The sequence below is a fragment of the Nannospalax galili genome, unplaced genomic scaffold (genome assembly GCF_000622305.1).
Source record: "Nannospalax galili isolate Female #2095 unplaced genomic scaffold, S.galili_v1.0 scaffold1387, whole genome shotgun sequence".
Taxonomy (NCBI): domain Eukaryota; kingdom Metazoa; phylum Chordata; class Mammalia; order Rodentia; family Spalacidae; genus Nannospalax; species Nannospalax galili.
In genome coordinates this window covers 1,068,744-1,081,434 of record NW_008355976.1, presented here as the reverse complement: position 1 = coordinate 1,081,434, position 12,691 = coordinate 1,068,744, and the positions used below count along the sequence as shown (strand labels likewise).

The following is a 12,691-nucleotide window of genomic DNA, read 5'->3' as shown; positions in this document are numbered from 1 at the left end:
GGGGGGGCAAGGAAAGGAAACTAAAACCCTCTCAAAAGGCAGCAGTGGTCTTAACCCCTAAGCCAAGCTCCCCAGCCAAAAAAAAAAAAAAAAAAAAAAATACTTTTTAAAGAGCTGAATAAGCCAGGCATGGTACATGTCTTTAATCCCAGAACTCAAGGCAGAGTCAAGTGGATCTCTGTGAGATGGAGGCCAGCCTGGTCCACATAGTGAGCTCCAGGCCAGATGGAATTACAGGGAGACCCTGCCCCAAAAAGACCAAAAAAGACTATTTGGAGCCAGGGATAAAGTGTGTGAGTAGGAGAACAGCAGTGATGGATGCATCAGGGTATGAGTAGCCTTTGGGGTGATGGGAATGTCCTCTATCTTAGCTGGTATGGCAATTACTCCAGGTGCACATTTGTTAAAACCCATTCAACTGTTATTTAAAGTGTGTATACTTTAAAGTAAGCAATTTATGGGCTGGAGAAGTGGCTCAGCAGTTAAAAGCACTGGCTGCTGTTGGAGAGGACCTAGGTTCGATTCCCAGTACCCACACGTCAGCTAACAACTGTTAGTAACTCCAATGCCAGGAAACCCGACACCCTCTTCTGACCTCAGGCATCGCACAACACAGGTGCACTTATATACATGTAGGCAATACTCTCATACACACAACATAAAAATGATTTTTTTAAAAAAATAAGTAATTTATTTCTTTTTAATTTGATTTTAAAGTTTAAACAGCATAATACTGAAGACCAGCCTGGGCTACATAGTAAGTCAGAGTCAGTTCAGTCTACATAACTATAAAAAGGAGAAAAAAAGAATTGAAAGAAAGAAAGAAATAAAAGGGGCTATAGAGATGCCTCAGCAGTTAAGAAGATGTACTGTTTTAAAAGAGGACCAGAGGAGCTGGAGAGATGGCTCAGTGGTTCTTGCAGAAGACCAGAGTTCAAATCCCAGCACCCACATGGCAGCTAACAACTGTCTGTAACTCCAGTCCCAGGGGCTTTATCAACCAGCTGTAAACATCATGGTGCATGCACGGGCAGGAGTGCCTGCAGAAAGAAGCACCTGACTACAGCTTGAACAGGAAGCAGCTCAGCTGGTAGAGCACTGACTTAGCATGCACAAAGCCCTGGGTTTGATCCTCAGCGCCTCATAGCCTCACAAAATGTGTATGGTAGTGCAGGCCTGTAATCCCAGCACACAGGAGGTAGAGGCAGGAGAATCAGAAGTTCAAAGTCAGTTTTGACTACATGACAAGTTCGAGGCCAGCCAGGGATACATGAGGCTGAGAGAGAGAGAGAGAGAGAGAGAGAGAGAGGACCAGAGTATCATTCCCAACACCTAAACTGACAGATCACAACCGCCTGTAACTACAGTTCTAGGAGATCCAATGCCTATCCTCTGGCCTCCATGGGTACCCATATGTATGTGCTCATACACAGACACATACTCATACACATAAAAAAAACTATATATAATTGAATCAAATTATTATAGCTAAAGACTTTTATTCTGATTTTCCAGCATTTTCAGTAGCAAAGCATACCTTGTTTCCGCCTTGGTCCACATATCGAGCTGTGTTGTTATATACCCTTAGCATTGGGACGAGGCCATTAGAATTGCCATTGGTCTGAAAGAAAAGTCAAGAATAAAGACATCTGGATGAGATAGAGGGCTTAGCAAAGAAAAGAACAAAATGGCCTGGACGTGAGTAACTGTTTGCTAATCTTTTGTCCAAAGGGTGCCTAATTTCCAGGAAGCCATTTATGACACTGTACCTGGCCCCACCCCCTCCTCAGCAATGAAAACATAATGTCAAACATCAAGATCAACAAAGTATTGTTAAATCACAATGCATGTTTCTTTATCACATCCCTGATTTGTAATGAGATACAGCAAGTCAAAAAAAATCTAAACTAAGGATAGCTCAATTTAAGCTCAACAATTTTCTGATGGCCATTTCATAAAGATATATTTTGGCAGAGTAAAAGAAAACATGCCATTATAGGATGTTTTTTTCCCAAAAGGATTCAAGGTAACTTGCAGTAAGAATAATATATAATGGACATACTAAAATAATGAAGTATATTGAGAGCCTCAACAATAAGTGGATTAAAGAATAAGGCGAAACAACCAGTGTTATGACTGGTTGATGAAAACACTTTCTCAAATTCTTTAAATAATCTTTCTAATTCCAAGTCTTTAAAATAGTCTAGAACGGTAAGTGAGCAATAGCTCACTCTATAATTATAAACAAGTTCAAACAGATATCTAGAAAGAGCTAAACAGACAGAATAGTAGAGTACCTCTAAAACACATCAGATAACAGTTCCCTTGAGAACTTTACTCTATAGGGTTTAATATATTTTTCACATTACACACAAGGACACAACCAGACATAACGTGCCCAAGGCTATGTTACTACTAAGTAGTACAGAAAGGATTTAAATCTAAATCCTATGTAAAATCATTACCATGGTTCCCAATGTTTGAAGCTTGAATCCTGGCTCTACCATGCAGTAAGTGATTGATTCCAGAAAGAAGCTTAACTTTTAAACCTCACTTTCTTCATTTGTAAAATGAAAACACTGCTGCCTAGACTCACAAGATTACTGCAAGGAACAAAAGTTGCTAGCAACTGACTCTTGAGATTGTAGTAGAATTAAATGAGTATTCGTGTAAAATATTTGTAACAGACTTGGCACACAGCAAGCAGTGAAAAAATGATAGTTGCCATTATTACTCCCTTAAAAAAATCAGAATGCTAAAATCTGGACTAAAAAGGATTCTTGATGGAGCTGGAGAAGGCTCAGTGGATAAGAGCATCAGCCACTCTTGCAGAGGACCCAGGTTTGCTTCTCAGCACCCACATGGTGGCTAACAATGTCCCTAACTCCAGTTCCAGGGAATCTGACACCCTCTTCTGACCTCCAAGGGCAATGCATGTATGGGTGTACTTAGATACATGCAGGCAAAGCATTCATACATAAAAATTTTTTAAAAAATTAAAAATTGAAAAGATTCTAGATTCTCTCTCTCTCTCTCTCTCTCTCTCTCTCTCTCTCTCCCTCCCTCCCTCTCCCCGCCCCCCTCTCCTTTTCTGGTCTTTTTAAGGCAGCTCAGGTAGGACTGGAACTCACTATGTAGAACAGGCTGGTCTCAATCTCAGAGATGGGCCTGCCTCTGCCTCCCGAGTGCTGGGATCAAAGGCATGAGCTACCATGCCTGGCTTCTAGAGATCATCTTGCATAGCCCAAACCTCTAGTAAGAGATGAAAATGAAGTCAGAAGTAAAATGACTGACTGGACTCACACAGCCAAATGGTAATTAACAGAAACTCAGGTCTCCCAAACACTAACATCAAGAAATTATTCCCTCTTGACCATAAGTATGGTTGGTTTTAAAAAATCATACAACTTATGCTCACCCCAGCAATGTAGCTGCCAGTAGCCCGAATACAACTCACAGCAACACCAATTCCCCCAGCAGACTTAGAAATCAGTGCACACTGCTTCAGAGTGTCATAAATGCCTTCAATGCTGTCATCTTTCATACTCAAAAGGAAACAGCTATTGGGAGAAAAAAAATGACAACCTTAAGCAAAGAAATGAACCAGTCACAAAAAACGACTATCGACAATCCAAGCCAGTTAAGTTAGGCATATGAAAAGATTTGAAATTGATGAGATTTCTAAATGTTTTTAGAAAAGAGGCAAAACACCTTTTACTGAATATGATATAGCAATGCATTAAATTCCTTTAAAATCATTTTGCTACTTCCCTTAGACATTAGGCCTAAAGTTTTATAAGGCTAATATTTTATATCGGCTTGATTTTTACTAGACTACCTATATGCCATTATTATATTTTTCAAATTCTTATACATATAGCAGACTTCTTGAATTGTTAGTAAACTAAGGAAAGTGAAAAAATAAACAGATACCCAATGGTCAACAAATACTTTGTGCATCAAAAGTAGTTTCCTTAGTTGTTTTAAGTATTTTATTTTTTATGATTTTTATTTTATGTGTATGAGTGTGTTGCCTGCATGTATGTGAGTGCAACCATATCGTGCAATGCCGTGGAGGTCAGAAGAGGGCTTCAGATTCCCCTGGAACTGGAGTTAAGGACAGTTCATAGCCACCACGCGGGTGCTGGGAATCAAACCCAGGTCCTCTGCAAGAGCAGTCAGGGCTCTTAACCACTGAGCCATCTCTCCAGCCCCCTTAGCTGTTTTTAAAGGTGGCCCCTCTTCCTGTACTTTGGATCCTGTGCTCCCAACTCATGAGCATTACTCAATCAGGGAGCCCTTCACCATCTTGAGTATTAAACCATTCAGATGGATCCTATCCACTGATTTTCTTTAAAATAATCAAGTACTAAAGAAAGAGACAAAAAATATAATAAGCAGGCTGGAGAGCTGTTTAGCAGTTCAGATCACTGGCTGCTCTTGCAGAGGACCTGGGTTTGGTTCCAGCACCCACATGGCAGCTAACAAGGACCCATAACTCCAGTACCAGGGGAGCCAATGCTCTCTTCTGACCTCTATGGGCTTTTCATGATATAGGTGCACTTACATACATGTAGGCAATGCATTCATACACATAAAATAAAAATAATAAATAAAATAATTAAATATATATATATAAAACAAGCATGTGTGTACATGTGTGCGCATGTGTGTATTACACATGTAACTTCTTAAATAAATTATTATTTATTTAAGGCATCTCTTAACTAGTTCTAGACATTTACTTATTATTTTAGCAGTGCTGCAAATCCTTAAACCAAATGCCTTGTGTTAAGCATATGATCTACCACTGAGCTATAACTGCCCTACATTATGAACAACTTTCTTGAAATATAAATTACATACAATTCTCTATCAAAAATATTCTGTTCAACAGCTTCTAAGATATTCCATTGTGCAACTACCATCACAATTCTTTTCCAATTTTTTAAAATTTAATTTTATTTATTATTTTCTAATTTTATGTGTATGTGTGTATTGCCTGCATGTAGGTAAGTGCACCCGTGTCGTGCAATGCCCGTGAAGGTCATAAGAGGCTGTTGGATCCCTTGGTACTGGAGTTATGGACAGTTGTTAGCTGCCATGTGGGTTCTGGGATTCAGGATTCGAACCTGGGTCTTCTGCAAGAACAACCAGTGTTTTTAACCACTGAGCCATCTCTCTAGCCCCTCTTTCCTAATTTTTATTTATTATCTTTAGTTTATGAGTGTATTGTCTGCATGTAAGTACACCTGTGTCATGCAATACCCACAGAGGTCAGAAGAGGGTGTCAGATACCCTGGAATAGAGTTAGGGACAGTTATTATCTCCATGTGGGTGCTGGGAATTGAGTTCAGGTCCTCTGCAAAAGCAGCCATCACTGAGCAATCTCTCCAGCCCCCATACTATCACAATTTTATAAAATTTGCACTATCAGCATTTACCCTTTTCCAATTTATTTAGCATAACAGCCAAAGATCATTCCAGAATGCAAATCTCATTTAATCAAAGCAAGCAATAACTGAGGTTTCTGTTTATTTTTAATGCAATGAAATGCCTAGCCTTTTCTTCTTAGTTCCCTGGCCTTTTGGAGGAGCTATAGACGAGACATACCTAGAAAGCTGCGGGCGGTTGGTACCAGCATTGAAGAGAGTAGGAGAAGCGTGTGTAAACCACTTCTCAGAAAGAAGGTTGTACGTTTCAATTGCAGCGTCAATATCTTCTTTGTGAATCCCCACAGACACCCTCATCAACATATGCTGTGGTCTTTCAGCCACTAAAAACAAAAGTTTTCACATGGGCCATGTAAGAAAAACTAAGCTGAAACATATTTAAACCAAAAAAATACAACACCAAAGAAACACAGATAAGCAAGGCAATTATTTATAATAAAGTGGAAGTTTAAAATGTTATTTAGAGCCGGGTGTGGCAGCACATCTCAGCACTCAGGAGGCAGAGGCAGGCAGATCTCTGTGAGCGCAGGGGCATCCTAGTCTACATAGTGAGTTCCAGGTCAGCCAGGGCTACACATTGGAAAACACTGTCTAAAAAAAGTTAGAAACATTTGCTCAGCCTTACCATGTGATACCCTCTAGAACCATAAGCTACATAAACTTCCATGTCTTAAGATTAAATAATAACAAATGGTATTTGCAGTCCAAATAGAAATGTTATAGGAAAATTCTATATTCAAAACACTGAATAGAAAACCTAACACACAAACAATTTCCATTTCTTACCTTTTCCATTGATCTTCAACAAATAGGACCGTTCCAGTGTCTAAGAAAGCAAAGCAGCCAAAGAATGTTTGAAGCAGTTTATAAAGGCACGGTGGACATGTCATTCACAGTAAGGTAACCTGTTTAAATCCCCTCCATTTTATAATTTTAAATGAAAAGAACGCAGCATTTAGTCTTTCTAGCTTCAGTCTAGAATGAGCCGTTTTCTTTAAGCACAGATTACATGCAAATTTGTGGAAAAGGCCAGTTTTATAGACAATAATGCCATAAGCCACAGCATTTGTCAGCAGCAACTTTATCATCATCACAATGTCTTTTTTTTTCTTTTTTTTGAGACAGGGTCTCCTTGTAGCTCCAGTTGGCCTAGAACTTGCTATGTTCACCAGGCTGGCCTTGATCACAGAGATCCATCCTCCTACCTCTGTCTCCCAGAGTGCAGGGATTAAAGGTGTGGGTCACTACGCCCGACCATCATCACAATGTCCTAACACATCTATACAGTGCTTATCACAGGCTAGGCACTAATGTTAACAACATACACATTTAATCCTCAACAGAACTTGTTGAAATTTTATATTATCCTCTTTCTAACACAGAAACTGAAGCATAGAGAGATTAGTAACTTGTTAATAAGAAATGGGAGAGATTTGAATGCAAATGGTCTGATACTAATTCAAGTTCCTAGTCACTACATTAGTGACTACAGTCAATACAAAACACTTAGACCAATATGTCACAGAATAGGGACCCAATAGTTAATAAAAAAAAAAAATAGCAGAATAATGGGTTAATTCTGACAAATAATCTGTATAACTCTTTAAATAATCCAGAAGTCATATTTAAAAAGTTCAAAAGATGTGAATAAGCTATTTTTGCGTATTTTAAACTATGACCACTACTTTAAGCCCACTAATTCACCAGGTCCATTCTAACCCTCAATAACTTGTTACCATTATAATCCTTCCTGATTTAAAGAAGAATCTTCACTTATTTGAAAGCCATTATTTATTTACCTTAAAACCGAAGTAATTATAAGAGAAATCCCGGTCATAGATAATGGCAGAATTCAGGCGCTAAAGGGGGTGAAGAAGAACCACTAATTAAAATAATTAAGACTTATTTTCACAAAATCTAGCCCTGACTCCAAAACTAAAACCAATGTAATATACAAGAGACAATACTGAGTTTCACACTTGTGGAACAGGAATCCATCTAACACTGAGGGAAAAAGAGCATATAAACTGAATACCCTAATTAGTCTTAAAAACATGTACATTGAGGGCTGATGAGAAGGCTTGTGAGGAAGTTTACAGAGCACAATTCAATCCCTGGGACCCACATGGAGAGAACCGACGCCTATAAAGTGTCCTCTTACCTCTACTCTTGCACTCACATGTACACACAAAATAAGTAAATGTAATTTTAAAAAATGAAAAAGTGGGGCTGGAGAGAAGGTTCAACGGTTAGGAGCACTGACTGTTCTTGCAGAAGACCTGGGTTCGAGTCCCAGGACCCACATGGCAGCTAACTCCATGTCTATAACTCCAGTTCCAGAGGAATTCGACACCCTCTTCTGACCTTTGCAGGCAATGCATGACACAGGTACACTCACATACATACAGGCAGTACACTCATACACATAAAATAAAAATAATAAATTTTTAGCTGGGCATGGTGGTGCATGCCTTTGATCCCAGAACTCGGGAGGTAGAGGCAGGCAGATCTCTGTGAGTTCAAGGCCAGCCTAGTCTACATAGTGAGTTCTAGGACAGCTGGGGCTACAGGGAGACCCTGTCTCAAAAAGACCAAAAAAAAAAATAATAAATTTTTTTAAAAAGTGAAAAAGCATATTAAGAGTATGGGCTGGAGGCATAATTAAGTGACAGTGCACAGCATGCACAAGGATCTAGGTTTCGTTCCTAGCATCACAAAAAATAACATTTTTTTACAAATAATAAAAACCAGAGAATTAAAGTTCTGTGATTAAAATAGTTCTTTGACTATTATGTTGTTGCTTTTTTTTTTTTAAACTTTTTTTTTTGTGTATGCATGTATTGCCTGCATGTAGGTAAGTGCACCCATGCATGTAGGTAAGTGTAATGTCCGTGGAGGTCAGAAGAGGCTGTCAGATCCCCTGGGACTGGAGTTACAGACAGTTGTTAGCTGCCATGTGGGTACTGGGATTTGAACCCAGGTCTTCTGCAAGAACAGTCAGTGTTCTTAACCACTGAGCCATCTCTCCAGCCCTATTATGTTTAAAGTACATCTTAAACCAAATCTGCAAGAACATGAGCATGAAGTGACTGTACCACCACCTTAAACATGCTCTCAGACTAGTTAATTCAGTACTGCTGCCAATATTTACTAATACTTTTGTGTATGTGATTATTTAGTTATCTGGGTTTTTTGTTTGTTCGTTTGTTTTTGTTTGCTTGTTTGTTTGAGACACAGGTTCAGTATGTAGCCTTGACTAGCCTGGAGCTCAGCTAAATAAACCAGCCTGCCTTCAAACTTGCAGCAAGCCCCCTGCCTCCGTAGTACTAGAATCACAAGCATGAGCCACATGCTCAGCTGCTTTTTCTAAGTGAACATAACAAAATGTATATTTATAGGCTTTTTAAATACATGGTCCTTTAACAGCCTTTGTTTTTTGGTTTGTTTTTTTTTTGAGACAGGGACTCATTATGTAACCCTGGCCTGAACTTACTTATAGATAAAACAAATATTGGTAGACCAGGCTAGCCTCAAACTCAGAGACCTGTCTCTGCCTTTTCTTTCAAGTGCTAGGATTAAAGGATGCAAAGATGAGACAGAAGAAACAGAGAGAGAGAGAGAGAGAGAGAGAGAGAGAGAGAGAGAGAGAACACATATGAACAGCATACAAATACTTGTTTTCTCTTAGTCTCTTTAATACCAGGCAATAGTCAAAGAATCTAGTCAACTAATTATTCTATTATCTAATGTTAAAACTTGGTTTCTCAGCCTTGTCTACTAATGACTTCCAGGCCAGCCAGGGCTACAGAGTAAGACTCTGTCTAAAAACAGAAACAAAACCTGGATTCTAACCAAAACATTTATTTATCTATCATATAAGTATATTCACTGCAGTGAAAAAAGGAAAATATTCATCAATAGAGAAATTCTTTACTTATAGATACAACAAACATACATCTGTAATATGAAACACTATGTGACTGTTAAGATGAATAGGGTAAATTCCTAAGTGCTGGTATCTGAGGTATACTTCTAAGTAAAAACAGAACAGTATGCACAATATACTACACACACACACACACACACACACACACACACACACAATACAGAACAGCTCTGGAAAATGCATTTAAAAATGCTTAAATGAAATTGTCAACAAAAGAAAACCAGGATTCAGAGCAGAACTACTTTTTCTCTATGCCTTTTGTAGTACTTAAATGTTCTTAAATATGTTATTTAAAAGAAAAAAAAAATTCCACCAGAAAAATGTACATACATCCTTATTGTCCAAAACAATATCCAGGGTTGAACTGGCCACCATGGGAGAATGCCTGCCATTGTGTGGATTTATGTAGTTGTAGAGATCCTCCATCACATCTAAGAGAAAACAAAAAAGGAAATGTTAAAACCACTTAGCTGTTTTAAAACAATGGCTCTCGATCCTTTTTTAAAAACACCAACCCACTTCAGTGCCTACCAGAGAAAGCATTCAACAAACAAACCTGCTGAATAACTACAGGACAATGCATTATATAAAGGAAGCAATCTTTCAAAGTCATAGTGTATGTAAGCCCTTACACTTTAAAAATGATAAAAAAATTTTTTTTGGGTCTTCTTGAGACAGGGTGTCCCCATAGCCCCAGCTGTCCTGGAACCCACTGTGTAGACCAGGCTGGTCTTGAACTCAGAGATCCACCTGCCTCTGCCTCTGGAGGGCTGGGATTAAAAGTATGTACCACCACAGCCAAGATAAAATATTTTTTAAAAATGGGGCTGGAGAGATGGCTCAGTGGTTAACAGCACTGACTATTCTTGCTAAGGACCCAGGTTCAATTCCCAGCATCCACATGATGGCTGACAACCATCCACAACTCCAGTTCCAGGGGATCTGATGCTTTCTTCTGAACTCCTCGGGCACTGCATGACATAGGTGCATTTAAACACATGCAGGCAATACACACATAACAAAATAAAAATAATAAAAAAAATTTTTTTAAACGATTCCATGCTGGGCATCGTGGCGCACGCCTTTAATCCCAGCACTTGGGAGGCAGAGGCAGGCAGATCTCTGTGAGTTTGAGGCCAGCCTGGTCTACATAGCAAGTTCCAGGCCAACTGAAACTTTGAGACCCTGTCTCAAAAAGACCCCCCACCCAAAAAAAAAAAAAGATTCCACATGATTCTGATACACAGCCCCATTGAAAATTATTGGTTAAAACTGGGCATGGTGACTTGCATCCTTAATCCCAGCACTCAGGAGGTAGAGGCAGGCAGATCTCTGTGAGTTCAAGGCCAGACTGGTCTACACAGCGCATTCCAGGCCAGTCAGGGCTTCACAGTGAGATTCTGGGTTTGTTTGTTTTTTTTTACAGAGAGGGAAAAGTTAAATTATTGGTTAAAAAAGAAAACAAAGAAATAAAAAAGAAAAAACAAAAATTACAATAACTTCTCACCAAGATTTTTAATTCTTTAAGAACAAAACCTCATAGGGCTGAAGAGATGGCTCAGTGGATAAGAACACTGGTTGTTCTTGCAGAGGACCCAGGTTCTATTCCCAGCATCCACATGGAAGCTACGAACCATCCTTAACTCCAGTTCCAGAGGAATCTGAAGCTGTCTTCTGACCTCGATGGCATTGCACGACATGGGTGCACCCACATACATGCAGGCAATACACTCATATACATAAAATAAAAATAGCAAAAATAAAATACTTTTTTAAAAAAGAACAAAACCTCAGGTCAGTGAGATGGCTCAATGGGTAATGGCTCAGTGGGTAAAGGCACGTGCCACCAAACCTGATGACCTAAGTTATACCCTTGGGTCCACACAGCAGGAGAGAATGCAACTTGAAATAAATAATAATAAAAAGAACAGAAACTCAAGCCAGTGTGGTGACATACACATATAGTCCCACCACTTAGGAGGTAGAAGCAAGAGGATCAAGAGTTCAAGGAAAGCTTTGACTACAATGAAACCCTGTCTCAAAACACACACACACACACACACACACACAAAACTTCATACAGCAGGTCAGTAACATGGAGAAATAGGAAGTTTTATCTCACTCTCTGCCACTAAGTTGCACACTTTGCCTTTTAAAATAGGATGTTGTGGAGAGGTGGCGGGGAGGTGGCTCAGCAGTTAAGAGCACTGGCTGCTGTTATAGAGGACCCAAATTGGCTGCTAACAACTGTCCTTGACTATAGTTCCAGGGAATGTGATGCTTGCTTCTGGCCTTCACAGGCATTGTACACATACATGCAGGCAAAACACTCATACACATAAAAAAATAAAAAATAAATCAGTCAGGCATGACGCATGCCTTTGATCCCAGCACACAGGAGGCAAACGCAGGTGGATCTCTGTGAAATTGAGGCCAGCCAGGTCTATATCGCGAAATCCAGGCCAGCTGGGGCTACAAGGAAATCCTGTCTCAAAGAGACAAAAAATAAAAATAAAAAAACAAATAATAAAGTTTTAAATAAGTAACTATTATTCCTTCAATTTTATGCAGATACTAGATTCCTTCTAACTCTTTACAGCAGACTTACCACTGAACACTTTCTTTGTTTCTTTGTGCAAGTTAGAAACAGCGATTCTCGCAGCTAAGATGGCATAGTCAGGGTGCTTGGTGGTCAAGGTTGCAGCTGTCTCTGCAGCCAGAGTATCAAGTTCCACTGTGGTGACCCCACTGTATAAGCCTTGGATTACTTTCATGGTGATCTGTGCCTGCAAAGATAAAACCAAACAGATACTTGAGCTTTCCCACGAAGCAGCTTCCTTAAAAGAAAAAAAAAAAAAAAAATCAACTTCACAGCATAATATAACCTCTTTTTCTGAAAAAATGTATCCCAATATAAGAATCCAAAAGCCAACAAAACTACATGTAAGATGCATTTTAAGCTTATGGATCCTTAGATGTTTTTCACTTTTTTTTTTGTCTTATTGAGACAGGGTCTCCTGTAGCCCCAGCTGGTTTGGAGCTCACTGTGTAGACCAGCCTGCCTCTGCCTTCCAAGTGCTGGGATTAACCACACCTGGCACATTTTTTTTCACTTTGAGCCAGGAGCTCCTCCCAAACCATGTGACCCCTGAGGACCAGATCCTCAAATGACCTTAAAAATTACAGGGCATGGTGACACACACCCTTAATCCCAGCACTGGGGAGGCAGAGGCAGGAGGAGCTCTGTGAGTTCAAGGCCAGCCTGGTCTACATAGTGAGTTCCAGGACAGCT

General features: G+C 39.5%; 1 protein-coding gene across 1 annotated transcript in view; it reads right to left on the bottom strand.

Annotated features, from left to right (window-relative positions):
* Positions 1–12,691, bottom strand: part of Rrm1 (ribonucleotide reductase catalytic subunit M1) — a 33,132-nt gene that overhangs the window by 15,255 nt on the left and 5,186 nt on the right. The window contains exons 3-9 of the mRNA XM_008854108.2: positions 12,008–12,185; positions 9,730–9,830; positions 7,253–7,312; positions 6,240–6,279; positions 5,614–5,776; positions 3,419–3,560; positions 1,538–1,621 (exon numbers count right to left, since the gene is read on the bottom strand). Coding sequence (XP_008852330.1) covers positions 1,538–1,621; positions 3,419–3,560; positions 5,614–5,776; positions 6,240–6,279; positions 7,253–7,312; positions 9,730–9,830; positions 12,008–12,185 — 768 coding nt within the window. The remainder of the gene's footprint in view (positions 1–1,537; positions 1,622–3,418; positions 3,561–5,613; positions 5,777–6,239; positions 6,280–7,252; positions 7,313–9,729; positions 9,831–12,007; positions 12,186–12,691) is intronic.